This window comes from Pelophylax lessonae (assembly GCF_965119305.1).
Source record: "Pelophylax lessonae genome assembly, chromosome: 13".
NCBI lineage: Eukaryota > Metazoa > Chordata > Amphibia > Anura > Ranidae > Pelophylax > Pelophylax lessonae.
Genome location: NC_138780.1, coordinates 165,658,627 through 165,682,533, shown reverse-complemented (window position 1 = coordinate 165,682,533; position 23,907 = coordinate 165,658,627). Strand labels below are relative to the sequence as shown.

Genomic DNA, 23,907 nt, shown 5'->3' with positions numbered 1-23,907 from the left:
TCTTAATGCATATAAATGCATTAAGATAAAAAAAAAAAAAAACTTCTGACTTTACAACCACTTTAACTCATAGTGTGCCTTTACTTTGTACAGTGGAGCTGAATTCCTTTAATTGAGCTTTAAAACTAGCGTGGTACAAATCAATGTAACGGCGCTAATCTGAATCTCCCCGAATCAGCAAAAAAACTAACCCCAGGTCTCTGCCTGTGTGAACATAGGGCCCTTTCACATGGGCTTTCCAATCAGGTCTGCCTGTCAGTTTTTCAGACGGATCTGATCGGTAGCTCCATGTGGGTCTATGGCAGTGATGGTGAACCTTGGCACCCCAGATGTTTTGGAACTACAGTTCCCATGATGCTCAACTATACTGCAAAGTGCATGAGCATCATGGGAAATGTAGTTCCAAAACATCTGGAGTGCCAAGGTTCGCCATCACTGGTCTATGGGCAGGGTGATGTAAACAGACTTGTGCCCGTTTATACTCACCTTCCTCCAAATCCGTGCAGGTCGAGAAAAAAAAAAACCAAACAGAAAAGTACTACGTCTTTTTCTAGACCTAAAAGTGACAGATCAGTGGTAGCCTAATATAAACGGACACAAGTTTGTTTACATCCAGCTGCCAAAAGAGCTATCACAGGTCCACCGGAGACAAACTGAAAAGGCACAGATGTTAAAAAAAAAAAACTGACACATATCATGTTTGGCTCAGATTCAGCAGGAGATCCGCTCACAAATTCCCTGCACAAGCCAGTTTTAGGAAAGGAGGGCTCATCTGGAGTCAGGTGACATCTGACTGGCACAGCTTATCACCCCCCCATGTGCACCAGATGTCTGCAGCAGTCTGTACAATGCGTGAAGGCCGATTGTCTTAAGCGTAGGCTGTCATATTTTGCTGAGGTTACTGAAAATAACAGAAGTACTGCAGCTGTCTGATATAGTTCATTGCTCTTGTATGTAGACATGACCTTAGTAGGCTGTTCATCTGCCTCCTAAACATCTCATTTGTTTCTTTTCTCCCAATTAGTAGCAGTGTGTTCAGTGACAGTCTGCAGGAAACATGGCCAAATGGAAAGGATAAAAATGCAAGCTTTTTTCCTTCTAAAGGCCTTATGCACACAGACATACTGGAAAAAAAAAATTATCTAAACCAAATCTTTCTGCTGGGAGATGGCAGAAAATGAAAGCGTAAAATTTTTGTACTCACCGTAAAATTATTTTCTCTGAGTTCATTGACAGACACAGCTCCATATTCTTCACCATTGGGTTATGCTGCCCTCTACAGGAGTAGGACTAGGCAGACAACACAAAAGCTTGGCTATGCCCTGTGGGCCGTCCTCAGCTGGCATAACCACCCTCTCTGCTTAGAGATACTCAGTTTTGCAACAAGCAGTAACAGAAGCATAACAACTCCTTAGAGGGGTGGGTGCTGTGTCTGTCATCAAACTCAGAGAAAAGGATTTTACAGTGAGTACAAAAATCCTATTTTCTTTTCCATTCATTGCCAAGACACTGCTTCATATTCTTCACCATAGGGACGTTCCAAAGCAGTGCCGAACATAAGGGGTGGGAATGACAAACTTAAGGCTAAAACACAAGCCAATCCAGGTAATAGTAGCTTAACCTAGAACAGGAGCCCAACCTGAAATACACCCTCAAGAGGGAAAAACAGACCCTCTAAATCGCAGCCTGCAAAAACTTTGCGGCCAAAGGAGGCAACCGCAGATGCTAAAACATCCATGTTGTAAAACTTTGAAAAAAGTACGGACAGATGACCAAGTGGCCACACCTGATGACAGAAGGCCCACAAAGCACTAAGTGTCCGAGTAGAATGTGCCATCCCAGGGAAAGGGGAGAACCCGACCCATAAGCGAATAAGCCTGGGTCACAGTTTGTCCGATGCATCTGGAAAAGGTAGCAAAAAGGAAGCAGGAATCCCTTTCCGCGGCCCATCCGTAATCACAAAGAGTGAGTCTAACCCCCAAAGGGACTCTGTGGCTGCCAAATAGCTCGAACATCATCCAGAGAACAAAAGGGGCAAATACCCTGGGATGAGCCGGCCTGGGACACAAGAACGGCAGTACGATGTTGTCATTCAAATGGAAATCAGAGACAACCCTTGGGAGACAACTTACAGGAACACCTTATCCCAGTGAACCATCAGAGAGAGAATGACAAGACAAAGCCACTAACTCAGACACCCTGCGAGCAGAGGTGATAGCCACCAAAAAAGCCACCTTTTCTGACAGTGTAAGGAAAGAAGTTTCCTGCATGTTTTCAAAGGGAGATTTTGAAGAACCAATAGAACCAGGTTCAAATCCCATGATGACAAAGGAGAACTTACAGGCGGAATAAAATGATGAACCCCCTGAAGGTTTGTACGCCCCAATGAATGGGAAGCCAAAGGTCTTTGAAAAAAGACTGCTGAGTCAGACACTAGACCTTTCACGGTGCTCAAGGCCAGTACCTGATTCAACCCCGTTGAAGAAAGGCCCGAATCTGAGCCACCGAAAAGGAACAAGGATCAACGCCGCTAACCGCACACCAGGAAATTGACGCCTTCCACATCCGATGATAAAGCTTTCGAGATGTAGATTTCCTCGCCTTCAACATGATTGGAATCACCGAGCCAGACAAGCCCCTGTCCTTTTAACACCTGGCTCTCAAAGCCAGCGATTGTAAAACAGGATGAAAAATCAGCTCGAGACAACAGATCGTCCCTAAGAGGAAGCATCCAGGGGACGTTGGCGACCAGTCGCACCAGGTCGGCGTGCCAAGACCGGCAAGGATAGTCCAGAGCCACCAAAATGACCGGAATCCCTTCCCATCCATGGTGTCTGCCAGAGGATCTCCTGGCCTGGCAACGAACCACGGCACCTTTCCATGGAGCTGGGATGCCAACAGAGTCACCTCGGGGGTGCCCCACTGCAGACATATCTGATGAAACACGTCCGGATGAAGGGACCATTCCCCCTGATCAAATGCCTGATGAGGTGCATTTTGAATGCACAGAGATACCGTGACGAGATCCTGAGGCCCATTGTTGTGCCATTCATCCATGACCATCACCTCATGTTGCAGCACAATAATGCACAGCACCACATTGCAAGGATCTGTACACAATTCCTGGAAGCTGAAAACATCCCAGCTCTTGCATGGCCAGCATACTCACTGGACATATCACCCATTGAGCATGTTTGGGATGCTCTGGATCGGTGTATACTACAGCATGTTCAGGTCCTGCCAAAATCCAGCAACTTCGCACAGCCATTAAAGAGGAGTGGACCAACATTCCACAGGCCACAATCAACAACCTGATCAACTCTATGCAAAGGAGATGTGTTGCACTGCGTGGGGCAAATGGTGGTCTGGTCACACCAGATACTGACTGGTTTTCGAACCCCCCCAATACAGTAAAACTGCACATTTTAGAGTGGCCTTTTATTGTGGCCAGCCTAAGGCACACCTGTACAATAATCATGCTGTCTAATTAGCATCTTTATATGCCACACCTGTGAGGTAGACGGATTATCTCGGCAAAGGAGAAGTGCTCACTGACACAGATTTAGACAGATTTGTGAACAATATTTGAGAGAAATAGGCCTTTTGTGTACATAGAAAAAGTCTTAGATCTTTGAGTTCAGCTCATGAAAAATGGGGGCAAAAACTAAAGTGTTGCATTTATAATTTTGTTCAGGGTATGTAACATGCACTGCATAAACTGATGGCACTATAAGAACCGGTAATTCAATTGTAAAGAAACCCTGTCCCCCAATTATTCCTGCATTAAAAAAAAAAAAAGTTTCCTACAGCAAGATCTGTCCACTTTCATTGTCCTTGAAAGGGCCCATTCGCTCTTGATTTAAATGATCTTGCACCGGCTACCATCTTGAAAGCAGGGCTGTCACTGCAGTGCTGTTAAGAGCCTTTTCACATTGAGACGCTTGAAAACTGCCCAAAAAACAGAGAGCGTAATTGTGGCGCTTTTCAATCGTTAGCTTTTTTTCTTTTTTAAAGAACACATGGCTCAAAAACTGCTTCAAGAACCATTGTGAGGTGCTTTTGAGGCACTTCCTATTCATGTCAATGGAGAGGGGTGTTTTTCAGTCACTTTTTTTTTAGAGCTCTATCGATGCTTGCACGATTTTTTTCTTCACCCCCTAGCCAGCGTACCGTGGGGGTGGGGACTGACTGCTAATGACATTTCCAGTGATCGAAGTGTGGTGTGTGTTGCTTTTACTACTAGATCTCAGCTTTGCAGGGATGAGAAACAGACAGATCACTCCCTCTGTACAGAGTTCTGTGTTAATTAACACAGAGCTCTGGGCTGTGATTGGACACAGCCGATCAGCAGGTGCCAGCTGAAAATCATTGACCAGGACTTGCTGACAGGCTGCTGCTGTGTACAATGTACATCTATGCCGCTTTGCCTACAGCGGTCGCTCACTTGCAGTACATTGTGAGCAGGCGGTCGGCAACTGTTTAAAAAGAGCTCCTTTGGGCACTTACCTCAGTAATATGAGAACTGAAGGATAGAACTACAATAAGAGAACCATATAAAGGGAAAGAACCTTGTTGCACCCCTCCACGGGAAGGTAGGTGAAAGCGAGGGAAGATCCACCCTGCACAAAACATGGTTTCATGACTGTCCAGAGAAATGGTCCTCCCTCACCAGGTTTCAGGAAACATCTCCTCAGGACAGAGGACTCACCAATACTGAGACGAGAGCTTGCAGGACCTCCTTTTAACCTTTGACCTGACGTGTTTACTGACCTGGTGGGAGGAGCTCCATAACCTAGGCTGTCCTGGAAGATGCCTCGGCAAAGTGGATATGCCATGCGTAGTGCAGGTATGTTCCCCTGCTAGTATAAAAGTGCATTGGGTTGTCAAAGAAAACGGTACCGCATTGAATAAACCTGAATGGGCCCTTGTGGGGTCCACCCATCTAGAACCTAAATTCGAAGAGAGCAATAAAATCTCTCATTGGCATACATACAGCAAGAAAAGTAAACATTTCCACAACCACACAGAATAAAACACAGCAAACATAATAAATAAAATGAATTTATTAAAGTTAAAAATATTTTTAAAGCGGGTTCTGTTCAGCACATACAATGTAAAAATAGAGTAACGGTTCACCATAGACTCAGTTTTTAGCTAATCACACGATGACATGGACAGTCGGTCCTCTATAGGCTTAAGACAGGTACAGATAAATCCCTGAGCCACCTAGCGCATCTAAAAAAAAATTATAGCAGATGCCTACTACAATTTATAGTCCTGAATTTTATCACCAGAGCTGAGAACAGCACAGAACATAAGGGGAGATTTACTAAAACTGGAACGCTCAGAATGTGGTGCAGCTGTGCATGGTAGCCAATCAGCTTTTAACTTCAGCTTGTTCAATTAAGCTTGGACAATAAGTCTCCAATCACACTACCGCGACTTGTCAGACAACTTGTCAGCCTGACAAGTCGCGGTCCATTGTGTGCTACAGGAACCGTTCTAAAAGTCGCTCCGACTTAGAAAAAGGTTCCTGTACTACTTTGGGGCGACTTGCATAGACATTCATTATATGAAGTCCGTGCAAGTCGCGCCGAAGTCACGGAGCACGCGACTTCACAGGTCGCCCCCAAAGGCGTGCCGCGTTAGTGTGAACCGGCACTAAAACCTGGAAGCGGATTGGTTTCTATGCACAGCTGCACCAGATTTTGCACTCTCCAGTTTTAGGAAACCCCCATAGTGTCCCTTTTGTCAGGCACCCCTGAAATAGTAAACATTTACTCCAAATTCATAGAATTGGAATTTTCCTCTAAACTGATGAGAGATCTTGTTCTGAAGACCACCTTTGCAAAGTCTTTGGTTGGTTTTAATATACAGTCCAGAAAACTAGATTTACATCCCTGTCAACACCCTGCTATTCCTGTTACTGAAAGCATAGGATTTCCTTGGCTGCCTAAATGAACCCTGCCCTGTCAGAAATAAGGCTGCCATTGGCTATCTTCTGATGCCTTGCAGTCTGCCAAACCAGTTCAGAGAGTGGAGTCACCAAACTGGAATGAATACGAGTCTAGAACAAATGAAGAGTTCTGATTTCATGTGTTGACAATCTGCTAATAAGGAGTATTGCAGCCACAGATACCCAGTATGATAGCTTTTTTTTACCATTCTGAGTATCTTTCGTTATGGAGTGCATATGAAGTAAAAAAAGCCTGATGGCTACAATACTGGCCTGTCTGTCTGGCTCTGAGAAATGTTCGTACCCTGATGTTAGGCATAGATTTGGTCAGAAAACAGCACTTAATGCAAATTCTTTATTAAAATGCCCCACTTCTATTTGGACTTCGGTTCTTGCTTCCCCTGTACCCCCACCACCAAAATATGCCAGGCCCCAATCACAGCCATTAATGTCTACTTTCCTCCCCTTGCAGAGCAACCAGTATTGGCTCCATAGGGGCCACACAAAGTACTTCCAGGCAAATGGAAGGAGGAGACCACCTGACGGGAGGGGGAGGGGCATCAGAAAGGAAGGGGGGAAGCAAATGTGCAGTAGGTGGACAAAACAGAGGGGGGAGTGATGGCTAGCAATAAATCCTCCACTTTCCACCTCATCCAACCCATTGCTAAGTGCATACGTCTACGGCCACACCACCTACCTCCCACCCACCTCATAACAAAGCCTATCACCCAATCACCTCAAACTGCATTAACAGCAGATTCTAAACTCTCCCCCCCCCCCACATCTTACCCTTTGCTCAATGCACATGCCTCCCTCCCACCCAACTCACACTCTAATCACAGCATATTCCTCCCACTTACCTCACCATCCCCCTAAGCACCTCTCCTCCAACCATGTAACCCCCCCCCATTCTCAGCACCACACTTGCACCTATGTACCCCCCTTCCCTTACCCTGCATTCACAGTGCATTCCCCTTTACACACCTCATGCGGACCATCAACAGTGAGTGAGGCTGGAACTCTGCTGTGCTGGTAGAGGAGGGTAGGGTGTTCACAAACAGTTGCAGCTACAGTTTTTGTTATCAAAAGGAAATGTTTCATCTACGTGAATAAAAGATGAGCACTGTTGTCACCATAGAAGCATTATAATGTGAAGTACGCCACTGCTCCAGGTAGGCCTGCCGCCACAATCCTGCACACCCTTCCCTACATTCGGGTGCTAGCTCAGCTCATCTGGCTGTATACAGTGAAAAACCAAAGAGATCCGGACAGAGGAAGCCAACGTATTTCAGGCTCAGCACTTACACAAAGAGTAAGATCTGACATAGCGCGAAATGCGTCAAGTTTTTCCTCTGTCCCCACTGTGTATTTCTGCTGTATTATGGTGCCTTTATATTTACAATAAAGATGGACGTATTTTCGTCATGCAGCTGTCCAGATCTCTTAGATTTTTTACTATAGCAGCGTTATAGTTTGACCCCAGCCCTTGACACTTTTGCGGAAGAGCATCACCTGCATGCATAGCTGGGGAACTAGATACCATCACTATACGCATTACGTCCATCACTATACGCGTTACGTCCATCACTATACGCGTTACGTACAGTTATCCGAACACATGGGTTTTGTGCCATTTTACTGCTCCCAACAGTAGACCATTGCAGGTTAGCCAGTTTCCTTTTGACATTGGCAGTGCAGGTTGGATAGTAAAAACAGAAAATGTAATGAGTTTCCATAGGAAACACAGCTTTACTTTCACAAACATATACATGGGACCACAGGCAACATGAAACATAGAACATATAAAATCTTTCCCCGGCAATGGCCAGCAGTACATGAATTCTGTATTGGCTAACACTCCAAAACATGTCACTACTTTGCCTTGTACTATTGCCTGGCATGAAGATCTGACAAAGATCATTAAAGAGCAGCAAACCAGCAACCAATCAGAACATTTCTTTTCTTGAAGTCAAGAAACTGAAACTTTTCTTCCTGTTCATTACCCAATTCCATGCATATTATGAATAAATTAGACTCAAGGCCTTGTTAAGTAAAATGTCAGAGAATAGAAGGCCTACGCATGCTCTTGCTATAAAGGTTATTTGGCTCACCTCAATAACATGGGAGCTACTGATGCCAATACCAAGGCACAAGAAGGTTTGTCAATGATACATGAAAAGATTTGTCAAGAAGGGTTTGCACAGTTTACTGAAACCTTGATGCCAAAGGATTGTTCCGTTTTTGCTGGACACTGGATACTTGCCAACCACCCTGACATCAGAAGGTACCCCATTATCTTCAAATTGCAGACTGGCTCCTCACTGATATGGTAACAGCCTTCTTGGCAGTTCTATCATTTATAGGGAGGTTTACCTTGCTCCATAGCAGTTCTGAAACAGAAAATACAGACTGAAGCCACACTAGGCTATTTGTACATCAGGAGCCAGAGGCATCACAGAGGCATCACTGAGGTATAAGGCACTCCCACATTGTGAAGACCGAGGTCTAACCAGAGGTAGCCTGGAGGGGGGCTTCCTGCGGCAAAACTAGAAGCCCCAGCAAATCTAGCCAATGGGGTCCCATTTCCGAAAACATTAAACATGCCACACACTTCTTTTGCTTTACATCCTAATGCTCTGTAAGTATTTATCCAGAAAGAGAGAATAACAGGTGAGAGAACAGAAATAACAGACAATGGGGGCTTCAGTGCCCCCCATGGAGTCCACCAGGACCACCGATTGAGACACCTGATGTAGATTAACCGCCACAATGGTCTGGATGAAGGAGCTCAGACATGGGCCTCCACAGTCACAGGTTTTAGCCATGGATAGATCTTGGCAAAGGTGATTGGGAATGGACTGCGGTCCATATGGGATTCTGCAAAGAAAAAGAAAAATAATAATTGTATTAAAACTGATTGACTGTCTACAACTCATGACACAGTGATGGTCAGTGGGTAGAATCCTCCCTATAGTTGGTCATTGGGAAAAGTTACCCCCCTTCAGATAAAAAGATGAATGGTGTCAGTGGGAACAGAATATGCTCATCGCTCAAGGAACCCTAATTGAGAAACCCTGCCTTAGGGTGCCCGCATTCTGGATGAAGATGTAAAGCAGGCACCAGTGGCAGCATTGTCAGTCTGGGTTGGGGGGGGAGGGGGGACAGGGGGTAGTTAGGCCCCTTTCACATGGCCAGTTTGTTGCAGCTGCTGGATTCCTATGGCAAGAATCTGCAGTTTCTGGCTGCTGGAATGACTGGGTTATGCGATCAACATCAGCTGCTCAGTCTATTTAAACTTAAATTTAATGTTTAGAAAGTCTGGAGACCCCTGCTCTCCAATAACTTGTCTGGTCAGCTTGGCCTGTTCCAAGTTGAATAAAAAAAGCATAAATAAAGAAAAACAATGCAGTCCCCATATCTAAGAACTGATGAGCTGCAATGTAGTATGTTTTTTTTTTTTTTTTTTTTTTTTAAGTTTAATACGGCTTGAACTTCCTGATCTGATGAATGAATTGAATTATTGTTCTAAGCTTACTCACAGCCAGTTTAACTTGTATGTTGGCCTTAGTTACATTTGACACTACGAGGAAGCAGAGAACAGTAAATGTTTTGCATAGTTACGATTTGTTTCCCTGGAAAAATCCTACAAGACAATTGATCCCTGAATAATAGTACAGCTCAGTTTACATATTGGCATCCCGGAACGTGGGCAGAATTGCCGCAATACTGCCTGCAATCCGGAAACATTCCCGTTACTTCCAAAGGCACCCCAAACGCAGAGTGATTTTGCCATGATACCATGATGACGACTGACGAATTGCAGTAAAAACAGGCAAACAGAATCACGGAACACCCGTCGCCCAAGAAGTACAAGAACTTTTTTTGGGCAACAGATGTCCCATGATTCTGTCTGCGCAATTTTACCACGATCCATCGGAAGATATACGCAGCAAGATCGGACTGTTTGGGGTGCCATTGGAAGTGACTGGAATCGCACATCTCGCGATTCAGGATCGCGAGCAATCCGTGACCCCAATATGTGACCGGAGCCTAAAAAAAAAAAAAAAAAAAAAAAGAGCTTGGAATGTGGACCAGGCAGCCTGCTGCAAGAGAACTGTATATAAAAAAAAAAAACAACCAGCATGAAGGAAATCTGCAGGAGGAGTGCGTCACATACAGGGTGTAGAGTTCAGGAGTGCGTCACGTACAGGGTGCAGAGTTCAGGAGGAGTGCGTCACATACAGGGTGCAGAGTTTTAGGAGGAGTGCGTCACGTACAGGGTGCAGAGTTCAGGAGGAGTGCGTCACGTACAGGGTGCAGAGTTCAGGAGGAGTGCGTCACGTACAGGGTGCAGAGTTCATGAGGAGTGCGTCACGTACAGGGTGCAGAGTTTTAGGAGGAGTGCGTCACGTACAAGGTGCAGAGTTTTAGGAGGAGTGCGTCACGTACAGGGTGCAGAGTTTTAGGAGGAGTGCGTCACGTACAGGGTGCAGAGTTTTAGGAGGAGTGCGTCACGTACAGGGTGCAGAGTTTTAGGAGGAGTGCGTCACGTACAGGGTGCAGATTTCAGGAGGAGTGCGTCACGTACAGGGTGTAGAGTTCAGGAGGAGTGCGTCACGTACAGGGTGCAGAGTTCAGGAGGAGTGCGTCACGTACAGGGTGTAGAGTTCAGGAGGAGTGCGTCATGTACAGGGTGTAGAGTTCAGGAGGAGTGCGTCACGTACAGGGTGCAGATTTCAGGAGGAGTGCGTCACGTACAGGGTGTAGAGTTCAGGAGGAGTGCGTCACGTACAGGGTGTAGAGTTCAGGAGGAGTGCGTCATGTACAGGGTGTAGAGTTCAGGAGGAGTGCGTCACGTACAGGGTGTAGAGTTCAGGAGTGCGTCACGTACAGGGTGTAGAGTTCAGGAGGAGTGCATTTCAGGAGTGTGTTCGGAGGTGCATTACTTAGAGTGCAGAGTTCAGGGGTTTGCTGTGTACAGAGTGCAGGGTTGAGGAGTACCTGAGGGATCTTTTAGAGCTGTGAGCTGCCCAAGGCAAAGTTGTCTTTCTAAAGCAGTGTTTCTCAACTCCGGTCCTCAGAGCACACTAACAGGCCAGATTTTAAGTATTACCTTGGGGAGATACAGACTAAAATACTGCAATCACTGAGCAGCAAATGATATCACCTGTGATGTATTTCAGTTTTTTGCAAACCTGGCCTGTTAGTGTGCCCTGAGGACCGGAGTTGAGAAAGTTCTAAACACAGAAGGCTTCTGTGTTTACAAGTGACAGTGGGGAGCAGGGAGCAGAGGGCGATAACCAGAGGTGCCACATTCCAGCCGAAAAAACTGGGTGCAAGGGCCACATGACATGGGCTGGGGGCTGGATTCGGCCCGCGTGCCTTGTGTTCGACATTTGTGGGTTAAAGGATAAGGTCACATTCGGGAACGCATTACATGTTCAACTGTAAGATTGGTTAGTTAAAAAAAAACTGGCTCCTAACTTTTTTAGCTGGCTCCTAAATTCAAAGCAAAATTTGTCAAGCCGGTCATACGGTCCTACAGAACATACTGTATAGTCCTATATGTTCTACAGGCCACAGATTAAAACTAATGGTGTAAAGTGACAAATCAAAAGTAGAAGCGGCTGACGGGTGAAGAGCAGGCTGCAGAAACGTTGCTCGTTGGCCATAGAAAGCTATCTGAAAATGTGAGTTACAAATACGAAAGGGAAATGATGGAAAGCAGAGCGATAGAGAATTTTTTCTCGGTCTATAAAAAACAAATTAATCATTCCCAAACTAATAAAAGGACAACAGAGGCCAAGTATTTATGGGAAAAATGAATCTTTAGGGGAATGGTTGCATACTGTATGTATACTGCATTTACTATTGGAAGTTTGCAGTGGCATTACACTTTTAGAACAGCGCAGGGGCTGGTGGCCACCTACCTGTCCTTCCTCCTCTGCTGCAATAAACAGAATCACTGCAATTCTGCCCAAAAAGAGCACACAACTCCCCTGGATCTGGCCAGCAGCATGGCAAAAAGCAGTAATCTGGAGAGAGCTCTGAAGCAAACAAAATGTTTTTGGCTTGCAATTTTTTTTTTGTTACATTTAGTAATGAGGGAAGGAGGTAACGAACCTGGTTTACATTTTTTTTTTTAATTGCGGTCTGTCTCTGTTAGGGCACCATGTACATAGAGCTGCATTGATCTGCTTTGACCAACACAAGTTGGACACTCAAAAAAACAATTGTTCAACAGATAACAAAATACAGCTCAGCCGTTCAAGTACTCGCAGCTACAGAGTCGCAGATAAAGTCATGATACTTTGCGGTGTGATTTGCATCAATACAAAAAAAAAAATTACTGAAAAATCGCACTGCAAAGAATCGCATGCATTTTCCCCGACTGCGCGCACGTGTGTAAAATATATATATATATATATATATATATATATATATATATATATGGAAAAAATAAAAATCACATCTGCACGGTTTAGGAGATATTTTGGTCAGAGATATTTGCACTGCATGCAGCCGCTGACACTAGCGGCGCATGCGCTCTGAAGGTCCGGCGGACCTTCAGAGTTCCTTGCCGGGAAGTTGCCGGAAAAGTAACACCCTGCGCGCATGCGCTGGGTGACGTCGTCGCGGCTCCGGCCACTCACCGCGCCGAAGCCGCCGAACCCGGAAGAGATGCAGAGGGATCATGTCCGCTCCCACAGCGGTGTCTGGGGGTTCGTGTCGGGGCTTCGTTTTAAGGTAAGTATTTCATAATGAGCTAGTATGCGATGCATACTAGCTCATTATGCCTTTGTCTTGCAGGTTTTTTTTAGAGTATACTACCGCTTTAAATAGAAAATTCTTACCTGTAAATAATAGTTGCTCTTAAAGTCGTTTCCAATAGGCTTAGAGGGACTTTCAGCTGAATGTCAGGAACCATTGGAGTTGCTCTTACAAATGGATTGCCAAACAGGTCCAGTTTCTCAAGCACCAGCATTCTGAAGCTGTTGGGGAGATGAGGCAGCTTGTTTTTGGTGGCAGAGAGGAAGCGTAGTTTGGACAGCTTTCCTATGCCAAAAGGCAGCTGGAGAAGTTCATTGCCATCGAGTTTCAGACTTACAAGTTCTCGGAGATTACAGAACTGAACTGGGAGCGCTTTTAATTTATTCTCGCTGAGATCCAAAGCCTTCAGAGAATTCCTGAGGGTGGAATGACACAGCTCCACCTCGAAGGTCTCTAGAAAGTTGTTGTGAAGAGTTAATTCCTGGAGACACACAAGGTCGCCAATTGTCTTGGGCAGTTTCTTAATGTGGTTGTTGCTCAGGTCAAGTTTCTGAAGCCTCTTCAAGCACAGCATTCTCATGTCAACCCGAGCCAGCTTGCAGAAAGAGACCTGAAGATGCTCCAATGAGTAGGGGAAGCTCTTTGTGAGCGGATAATCTTTCTTGCAGGTAATTATCAGCTTAGCTCGGGGTTTTTCGATTTCCGAGGTTTTGGCAGGAATCAGACGGGACAATGGCACTGGGTTTGCATCGGTGCCTCTATGTGCCAAGCCCACAGCGGAAAGAAAGTTCTTAAGATTGCCGACATCTGCCTGAAAAACAAAAACGACAACAAGACGAAATAAATAAAAAAAGGAGAGGAAATGCATATTCATCACAAGATACCGATGAAAGGAAACCCACAGTGAACTTGGCAATTAGGATTCTCAAACTATTACCAGCAGTCTAAGACAAGAATTCCCAAGAGCAACCTCCCTAAATAAGATAATAAATTGCTGCAAGCACCTCACTTCTCATATCAGTGTAAAATTCTAAATAATTAAATAGTGCTGCGCAAATATGAATAAATAGCTTCCTACCAACCGGTGAATAAATAATAAAATAGAGATATACTGTATTTTCTGGCGTATAAGACTACTTTTGAACCTCAAAAAAATCCCCCAAAAATGGGGGGGGGGGGGGGGGGTCGTCTTATACGCCGAGTATAATATCTCCAAGGTAACCCAAGTATAAGTATTACCGGTAGATGTAATCTCTCAAGACGCTGGCTGTGTGGGAATCCTGTACCGGTATACCGTATGTACCGTAGCTTCGGCTACAGTGTACCGCTCTGAGCCAATCAGGGAGAGCGATGTATTCTATTATTGAATGCAAAGCCTGCTCGGATTGGCGGAGTAACATCAGCCCGCCTCTCTGACTCTGCCAATCCGAGCAGGCTTTGCATTCAATAATAGAATACATCTCTCACTGTGATTGGCTCAGCGCGGTACACTGTACGTAGCCGAAGCTACGGTACATATGGTATACCGGTACAGGATTCCTGCACAGCCAGCGTCTTGAGATTACATCTACTGGTAATACTTAGGGTACCTTGGAGATATTATGAGAGATTACATGTATTGCAGTACTAGGGTACCTTGGAGATCTATGAGAAATCGGATGTTTTTCAATGGTGTTGCCTTGCTTCGGAAGGGGGGTAGTCTTATACGGCGAGTATAGCCCAAAACCTAGGTTTTAACTTGAAAATTAGGGGGGTCGTCTTATACGCCGGAAAATACGGTAATGAAATTATTATACGTGTGTGGATAAAACAAAAAACAGTAGCAATAAAAATAATGTATATAATAAAATAATGCAATCGCGATAATTATAAAAGACCAATAAAATTAGAGATAATATATATGTGGAAAAAACAATAAGCACTCGGAGAATATCCAAAAAAGGTGCAAAAGTGCAAAGTGATACAAGGTGCAAAATTAAAAATCCAATATGAAAGTCCCAGTGATCAGATATTATTAAAAATGTAGTATAAAATAATTGCCAAAGTACAAAGAGCAAAAAATAAGTCCCCAATACGTCGGGGGGTGGGGGGGGGGGGGGGGGGTTGAGGATGTGTGGCCCTCAGGTTCCTTTCTCCCTTGCCCCTGGGGGGCCTCTTCGGGAGAGCCCCTCAACCAAGTATTCAATGGTCAGTTTCGGCTGACCTAGAATGGGGTCTGCACGGTCTTCTGGTTGGGGTGGGGGGGTGGGGGGGATACCGACAGCAAATAAAAACCAGAGAGAGGTTACATGCATTCCCAACTTTATAAAAACAAAAAAATTGGATACACAAAAATCACTTGAGATTTTTGGTACCTGATCAGTTACAAATTGTTATTTCCACATCTCATAAAAGACAACCAGTTTTTTTGGCTCCGTTCACCTCTACACGTTTTTGGACGATTTTCTGCTCTAAAAACACCCAACAAGACAAATCCCATTAATTCAAATTGCCCCTGTTCACATCTGAGCATTTTGTTGCCTTAAAGTGATTGTAAAGTCTCGTTTTTTTTCTCTATTAAAATAACAAACATGTTATACTTACCTCCTCTGTGCAGCTGGTTTTACACAAGGCAGCCCCAATCATCCTCCTCTCCAGTCCCTGGCTGGAGCTCCTGGCCCCTCCCTCCTGTTGACTGCCCCTACAGCAAGCATCTTGCTATTGGAGCACCTGAGCCGAGCTGCAGCTCCTTGTATCCATTCAGACACAGAGCTGCAGTTCAACCCCGACCCCCCTCTCTCTCCCCTCTCCCGATTGGCTAACAGTTTGATCGACAGCAGTGGGAGCCAATCAAGAAGGAGCGTTGGACATCACTGGATAGAGAGGGGGCTCAGGTAAGTATTAGGGGGGGCTGCTGCACACAGAAGGCTTTTTATCTTCATGCACAGAATGCATGAAGATAAAAACCTTCTGACTTTACAACCCCTTTAAGCAAAAACGCCCGTCGCTCAAAGAGTATACAAGCTTCTTTTTTGGTATATTACATGCGTTTTGCTGCTTTTCATTGGTCATTTGTCAACTCAAAACGCCTGTACAAAAATGCCTGAAATATAGAAACCCCTAGATGTGAACGGAGCCTTAACATGAATCTCAATGCTGTTTTTGACGCTTCAGTTTAGATGACAGGTTAGTGCATTTAGCCAGCACAACAAAAGAAAACAAACAGCGACCTCTGCTGGCGATAAAGTTACTGACCCAGGAGGCTGCAGAAAACACAGGGATGATGACACAAGAGCTGCAAGGCATAGAAAGAAATCCTGTGACAAGACATATGTAGGCTGTCACTGCTGGCCATCTGAAAATGCTAACGTCTTGGCTGATGCTCTGGTTTTAGGACTTTCTGTAAGAACAGGTTTAAAACACGCACACACACGCACGCACACACGCACGCGCTGTCATCCGCCGGCTCAGCGGGGATCGCGGATCGATCCCCGCTTAGCAACACGGATCCACCTACGGAAGCGGACCGTGTGAAAGAGGCCTTTGTTGCAGATTCCTACCTTTCGTTATTCTGAAGAAATCATTGTTTGTTCCTCTGTGCTGAGTGGGTATAATGGGAGTGGTTTCATAATTATCTATCAGCTGTGGCAGCTGCAGGGCTCTAATGAGGAAATCTGCTGGGCCTGCATCCCTTTAGACGTGTTCCTATTGGGAGTATCTCACCAAAAATGACATTATTGTTGCAGGGGATGCCAGAAATCTGACTTGTATCTTAGGCAGACTTCTGGGAAAATTGGTGAGCCAATCACACAAGCAGAAAATGATGTTTCTGGGGGTGTGGTCAGTATACATTCTGTGTACAGAACAGCTCCAGGCGGCCATATTGCATTGCATATTCAGAAAATGACAACAGCTGCAGATTTAAAAGGAAAGGTCATTTTTAATAACATTCAATTACAATATGATTTGTGTCACAATTGTATACGCTATATTGTTTTCCTTTATTTGCTTCCCCACCCCCACAAAAGTGGAGTTACTCTTTAAGTTCCACTCGTCCGCTAATGATTTCAAACACATGCAACAGAATAAAAAAAAAAAAACAAATAAATGACATTTGTTAATTTTATGGTAATTGGTTACAGCGGAAAGTTTTGGCACTGGTTACAAGAGATAGCATCTCTGCTTCAGTCCAATCAGGAAACCCCGCAGGCGTCAAACACAACCAATCTCTAAATTGACACGCAGACCTCTTCTACGGATCTACCAGCAAAGCTAACAGAACAGTAATGGCTTTTCGAAATACTCTATATCCAGTGTTTTTCAACCTTTTTTCATTTAAGGCATCCTTTAAAATTATGGCCAGTCTCGAGGCACCCCATTCTAAAGTTTTAAAAACTACTCCAATAGCTTTACACAAACGCAGCAACATTTACACACTTAGGACACCCAACGTTAGAGGGCATTTCTTTTTTCCAAAGCAAATACACTTTTTCACACCGGTACCGATTAGTATGCCATGGTTTCTCTTCTCCCTCAACTTCTCTCCATCAGTCAGCTAATGTCACCACCAGTGCTGAGAGAGAGGGGCAGAGGAGGGTCAAACAAGGAGGCTGTGGAGGCCACAGACATCCAACTTATTAACTGATGACGTCATTGGTTGTTAGGATGCCAGTGTCTAGAAAGTCGTAATGGCGCATATTGAAAACCTGTGGCTTTGGGTCACTAAAAAGGCCGGCTTCATCCACACACCGGCTTTTATACAATTTTTGATGAATTTTTAGGCATTTTGCCAAGGCAGCCCTGAAGAGACCTCAAGGCACCCCAGTTGAAAAAGACTGCACTGTATTGTCAAAAGTATTGGGACGCCACCCCTTGATCAAAGGGGTGCATTTTTCCAAAATGCTTTGGCTTGGGATTTATTTTTCCATATAAAACAAAACCTGAATTAAAGTATACGTACATTCAAGAAAATAATATATATATATATATATATATATATATATATATATATATATATATATATATATATATACACATACACATACATATACATACACACACACACACACACACATACATTATATATATTTAATATACATACATACATACACACAATATTGTCAAAAGTATTGGGACACCTGCCTTTACACACACATGAATTTTAATGGCATCCCAGTCTTATGCCTCGTACACATGCAACGATTGTTGGCCGTGAATTTTCGGCCAACGTCTGATCGGCCGATTTTCGGCTTGTTAGTATGATGATTCCGACAACGGACTCCGACTTTTCGGCCGAACAAAATCTGGTGTGCATGCTATAAAATTTTTGTTGGCCGTCACCAGAACGGCCGATTTTCCGTCAGAGATTTCGGCAGACAAAAATCTGATGAGCAAGACTGGGCATGCTCAGAGAAGAAAAAACACACGAAAAGTAAACCAGCACATGACATCACTTCTGAAGTTGGTTTTTGTTGGCCGAAAAAATTTGTGTGCAGTCTAGAGCACATTTCAACCAACGTGATCGGCCGATAATCGTTGCGTGTGTACGAGGTAGGGCTGGGCGATATGGCTGAAAACTGTATCACGATATCAGTGTTTCATATCGGTCGATATCGATATATATTGATATTTTTTATTACCCATTTAAAATAAGGACCCTAGGGTGAGAATGCAGGGTGACTGGCATGGTGCAGGAGAATGCAGGGTGGCTGGCATGGTGCAGGAGAATGCAGGGTGGCTGGCATGGTGCAGGAGAATGCAGGGTGGCTGGCATGGTGCAGGAGAATGCAGGGTGGCTGGCATGGTGCAGGAGAATGCAGGGTGGCTGGCATGGTGCAGGAGAATGCAGGGTGACTGGCATGGTGCAGGAGAATGCAGGGTGACTGGCATGGTGCAGGAGAATGCAGGGTGACTGGCATGGTACAAGAGGATCCGGGGTTGTGGGCATACTACAGGAGATGCAGTGCTGTGGGCATGGTACAGGTAGACTATGCCCGCAGCACTGCATCCCTTGTAGTGTGCCCGCCGCCCTGCATAACGGCAGGTAGTGAAGCTGTTTCACTTACCTGTTCCAGAGGCGCCTTCGTTTTAAAAATGGCGCCGCCCGGCGCGGATACATCATTGCGCACGCGCCACCTCCGCTCGTGTAATTTCGGCTATTCCCGGCCTCTCCCGAGCGGCGGCGGCGCGTGCGCAATGACGTGTTGGCGCCATTTTTAAAAGTTTAAACCCGTCGGAGCGGACTTTTCGATTTATCGTTCAAGTTTTCCTATTGCTATCGAGCACGGGACTATCGCGATACCTATCGGTATCGTTTTATCGCCCAGCCCTAGTACGAGGTATTAGTCCGTAGGGTTCAATACTGAGTTGGGCCACCCTTTGCAGCTATAACAGCTTCAACTCTTCTGGGAAGGCTGTCCACAAGGTTTAGGAGTGTCTATGGGAATGTTTGACCATTCTTCCAGAAATGCATTTGTGAGGTCAGGCACTGATGTAGGTCAAGAAGGCCTGGCTTGCAGTCTCCACTCTAATTCATCTCAAAGAAGTTCTATCAGGTTGCGGTCAGAACTCTGTACAGACCAGTCAAGTTGCTCCACCCCAAACTCGCTCATCCATGTCTTTATGGACCTGGCTTTGTGCACTGGTCCAAATCATTTGGTAGAGGGGAATTATAGTGTGAAGTTGTTTTTCAGGGGTTGGGCCTGGCCCCTTAGTTCCAGTGAAGGGAACTCCTAAGGAATGAAGATTTATTTTGTTTCTCACAAAATTGTTATATTATAGTTATTTCTCACACACTGTATAGGCATACTTGCAACTACACCCCAAAATACATTCTGCTACTCCTGAGTATGGTGATACCACGTGTGTGAGACTTTTCCAGCTACAAGACTGCTATATACTGCTGATGAGAAAAGTTATTTAGCAGATTATACTTACTAAAACTTTAGCATTTCCATGTGTTCTGTGGGAGCCCAGATATAGTGAATGCAGGATCCTGGGTTCAGTAACACTAACTACTTGCCACCCGCCCGCCACAGATATACTGCAACAGGGCTGCTCGGCTGCAGGAACTGCCATACCTGTACGGCAGTTCGCGGGAGAGCTCCTGGGGGCACGCGCACGCTCCCATTAGCCAGCGGCCGCGATTGTCGCTGGGCACCCGCGATCACTCCCCGTGGAGAGAGAACAGCGGTCTGTTTTTTTTTTTTTTAAATCAGAATTGTTGCTTCTATTGTTTATAGCACAAAAAGAAAAAAAAATAAATAAAATAAATCACACAGGTGATCAAATACCACCAAGAAAAAGCTCCATTTGTGGGAAAAAAAGAACATCAATTTTATTTGGGTACAGCGTCACACAACCGCGCATAGTCTGTTAAAGTAACGCAGTGCAAAAAATGGCCTTGTCATAAGGGGTAAAACCTTTCGGGCTGAAGTGGTTAAAGCGGAGTTCCGCCTCCCCCTCCAAAAATTATGTCAGCAGCTACAAATACTGTACACATACTGTAGCTGCTGAATTTTACTATTAGGACACTTACCTGTCCTGGAGTCCAGCGATGTCGGCACCGCAGCTGATGTTTCCATTGGCTGTCGGGTGCTCCCGCGCCATTGCCGGTGAGGGAACCCGGCAGTGAAGCCTTGCGGCTTCACAGGCAGGTCCCTACTGCGCATGCGCGAAGCGCACTCCTACTGGCTCAGCGGCAGAGGAGGGAGCAGAGCTTCCGAGGGATGGCGCCATGTCCCGGAAGTGGGGAAGGGTACCTGTCAAAAACAGGTACCCGTTCCCCCCTCCCCCTGAAAGGTGCCAAATGTGGCACCGGAGGGGGGCAAAAGAGGAAGCTCCACTTTTGGGTGGAACTCTGCTTTAAGGAAAACTTACCAACAGCAACAGACTACAGAAAAGTTGGATAAAGCTAGAAGCGGTCATATTTGTATTACTGTCTTGTCTCCCTGTTGCAGATCATCTCTCATCCCTCTCTGGTGTTGCAGATCATCTCTCATCCCTCTCTGGTGTTGCAGATCATCCCTCTCTGGTGTTGCAGATCATCCCTCTCTGGTGTTGCAGATCATCCCCCATCCCTCTCTGGTGTTGCAGATCATCCCCCATCCCTCTCTGGTGTTGCAGATCATCCCCCATCCCTCTCTGGTGTTGCAGATCATCCCCCATCCCTCTCTGGTGTTGCAGATCATCTCCCATCCCTCTCTGGTGTTGCAGATCATCTCCCATCCCTCTCTGGTGTTGCAGATCATCCCCCATCCCTCTCTGGTGTTGCAGATCATCCCCCATCCCTCTCTGGTGTTGCAGATCATCTCCCATCCCTCTCTGGTGTTGCAGATCATCTCCCATCCCTCTCTGGTGTTGCAGATCATCTCTCATCCCTCTCTGGTGTTGCAGATCATCTCTCATCCCTCTCTGGTGTTGCAGATCATCCCTCTCTGGTGTTGCAGATCATCCCTCTCTGGTGTTGCAGATCATCCCCCATCCCTCTCTGGTGTTGCAGATCATCCCCCATCCCTCTCTGGTGTTGCAGATCATCCCCCATCCCTCTCTGGTGTTGCAGATCATCCCCCATCCCTCTCTGGTGTTGCAGATCATCTCCCATCCCTCTCTGGTGTTGCAGATCATCTCCCATCCCTCTCTGGTGTTGCAGATCATCCCCCATCCCTCTCTGGTGTTGCAGATCATCCCCCATCCCTCTCTGGTGTTGCAGATCATCTCCCATCCCTCTCTGGTGTTGCAGATCATCTCCCATCCCTCTCTGGTGTTGCAGATCATCTCCCATCCCTCTCTGGTGTTGCAGATCATCTCCCATCCCTCTCTGGTGTTGCAGATCATCTCCCATCCCTCTCTGGTGTTGCAGATCATCCCTCATCCCTCTCTGGTGTTGCAGATCATCCCTCATCCCTCTCTGGTGTTGCAGATCATCCCTCATCCCTCTCTGGTGTTGCAGATCATCCCTCATCCCTCTCTGGTGTTGCAGATCATCCCTCATCCCTCTCTGGTGATGGTCAGGACAGAATGTGAGGGTAAATCTCTACAACCAAGTCCCAGATAGCAGAATAAACCCAAAGACTTCCAATCTCTCCCCACTTTATCCAAAACTAGAAAGTTCTTGGCCTGACTTACACTTTAAAGCATTCCTTCAGGAGAAAATAATAAAGACTTGCCTTACTGAGACACACATCCACGGCCGGCTCTTTAAGCCTTATTGTTGCTTTTCCTTCATTTAAAAACTTGGAAAACAAGTTCTCGATGTTTTCTTGTAGCTGTAATAAAATAAACAAAAAAACATCATAAAGTAAACAAAATAAACAGAAGCTCATTCATCCCAGCACAGGATCTGTGCCACATTGTATACCAAGCTGCACTTGTGTAACTTGGTGCACTTTTTAACCACTTCAGTCCTGGAAGTTTTTACCCCCTTCGTGACCAGGCCATTTTTTGCTATTTAGCACTGCTCTACTTTAACTGACAATTGCACATTCATACAACACTGTACCCCAAATTAAATTTATATCTTTTTCACACAAATAGAGCTTTCTTTTGGTGTAAAAAAAAAAAAAAAAAAAAAAAAAATGAAATTTCTATAATATATATATATATATATATATATAAATATACACACACACACACACACACACACATACACAGTATGCATACATTAGATTACTAAAAAAAAAAAAAAAGTTTTTATATATTAATTTCTGCTATAAAACATATCCATAAAAAGAAAATCTAATTTCTTTATAAATTTAGAGGCCAAAATGTATTCGGTAAAAAAAAAAAATCCCAAAAGGGTATATTAATTGGTTTGAGTCAGGGTGGATTTGATTTAAATCACTGGTAAAAAGGCTTGATTTAAATAATCATTTTTAAAGAGCAACTGTCATCTCTCCCCTGCATCGGCTAATCCTCTGAGCCGCTATGGACTCACCGACAGTCCCATTCACTTTAACCACTTACGGACCGCCCGTCGTGTATTTACGCCGGTACTTTAGCTGCCATAACCCAGGTATTTTCTTTTATAACCCCAGTAGTTTTTTAAATTAACATAAGGGTGGTCCCAATGGCGGATCCTCCTCGGGATTACCCTTATGGGGAGCAGGAAAGGTGTCTACCCCCCACCGCTAAACTGGATCCCAGATCTACCAGCTCCCAATTAAACTGGATCCCAGATCTACCAGCTCCCAATTAAACTGGATCCCAGATCTACCAGCTCCCAATTAAACTGGATCCCAGATCTACCAGCTTCCAATTAAACTGGATCCCAGATCTACCAGCTCCCAATTAAACTGGATCCCAGATCTACCTGCTCCCAATTAAACTGGATCCCAGATCTACCAGCTCCCAATTAAACTAATGACCTACCTGATCCCAATCAAACTGAAACCCAGATCTACCAGATCCCAGTCCAACAGGATCCCAGTCTTACTAGATTGCAACCCCAGTCCAACCAAATCCCAATTTCAACAGGAACACTCCATTCCTACCAGAGGCCAACCAAACAAGATCTACCAGATCCCAATCCTTACCCCTCATTGGTCACTGCCAGGTACACTGCAGAATGGGACCATAGATAGAGAAGACGCTCTCCTGTTGTCATGGTGACAGAGTCAGGACTCACCTTATACCTGGAGCCGGCCTTGTCCTTCAGGGTACAGATCATCAGATAGATCGGTCCCCGCTGTCCGGATCCCTTCTCCTCCTGTCTGCCCACAGACAGCACAGCCCGGGTGCCCTTCCCTCTGTTCCTCATCCCGAAGGTGGGCAGCATCCGATTAATGACCTCCACCTCACACTGCAGCCTCATCTCTCCCCGACCCTCCTCCGGGGGTGACACCGAACCACACACACCGATCTGTCCAAATTTGTCTTCCCGCTCTGTGCGTATGACGTCGTACTCCCATTAGTCCTCCAGGGTGATAGAGCGAGGAAGAGGGGAGAGGGCGCCGCTCTATATCCCCTCCGCTCTATGGCCAGGGCGGAAGTCACACTGCTGCTAATGGCGCTGTCACTGTATAAACACAATATAGGTGAACTGTCACTGCTGTACAGTATAAACACAATATAGATCAACTGTCACTGCTGTACAGTGTAAACATAATATAGATGAACTGTCACTGCTGTACAGTGTAAACATAATATAGATGAACTGTCACTGCTTTACAGTATAAACACAATATAGGTGAACTGTCACTGCT

At 45.3% G+C, this 23,907-nt stretch overlaps 1 protein-coding gene across 1 annotated transcript; it reads right to left on the bottom strand.

Moving 5' to 3' along the window:
• Nucleotides 1-8,565: 8,565 nt before the first annotated feature.
• LRR1 (leucine rich repeat protein 1) lies at nt 8,566-23,520 on the bottom strand. Its single transcript, XM_082275777.1, has 4 exons — nt 23,331-23,520; nt 21,870-21,972; nt 12,811-13,534; nt 8,566-8,833 (listed from the first exon to the last, which is right to left on the bottom strand). The coding sequence occupies exons 1-4, from the start codon at nt 23,514-23,516 to the stop codon at nt 8,578-8,580; spliced, it is 1,269 nt and encodes a 422-aa protein (XP_082131903.1). The 5' UTR covers nt 23,517-23,520; the 3' UTR covers nt 8,566-8,577.
• Nucleotides 23,521-23,907: the final 387 nt, after the last annotated feature.

Excerpts from the sequence above, each read along its gene's own strand:
- LRR1 (XM_082275777.1), bottom strand. The coding sequence starts at position 23,516 with ATGAGGCTGCAGTGTGAGGTGGAGGTCATTAATCGGATGCTGCCCACC. Across the intron at positions 21,973-23,330 it reads AGGCCGGCTCCAGGTATAAG|CTACAAGAAAACATCGAGAA; the intron begins GTGAGTCCTGAC and ends ATTTTATTACAG. Across the intron at positions 13,535-21,869 it reads TGTGTGTCTCAGTAAGGCAA|ATGTCGGCAATCTTAAGAAC; the intron begins GTCTTTATTATT and ends TTTTTCAGGCAG.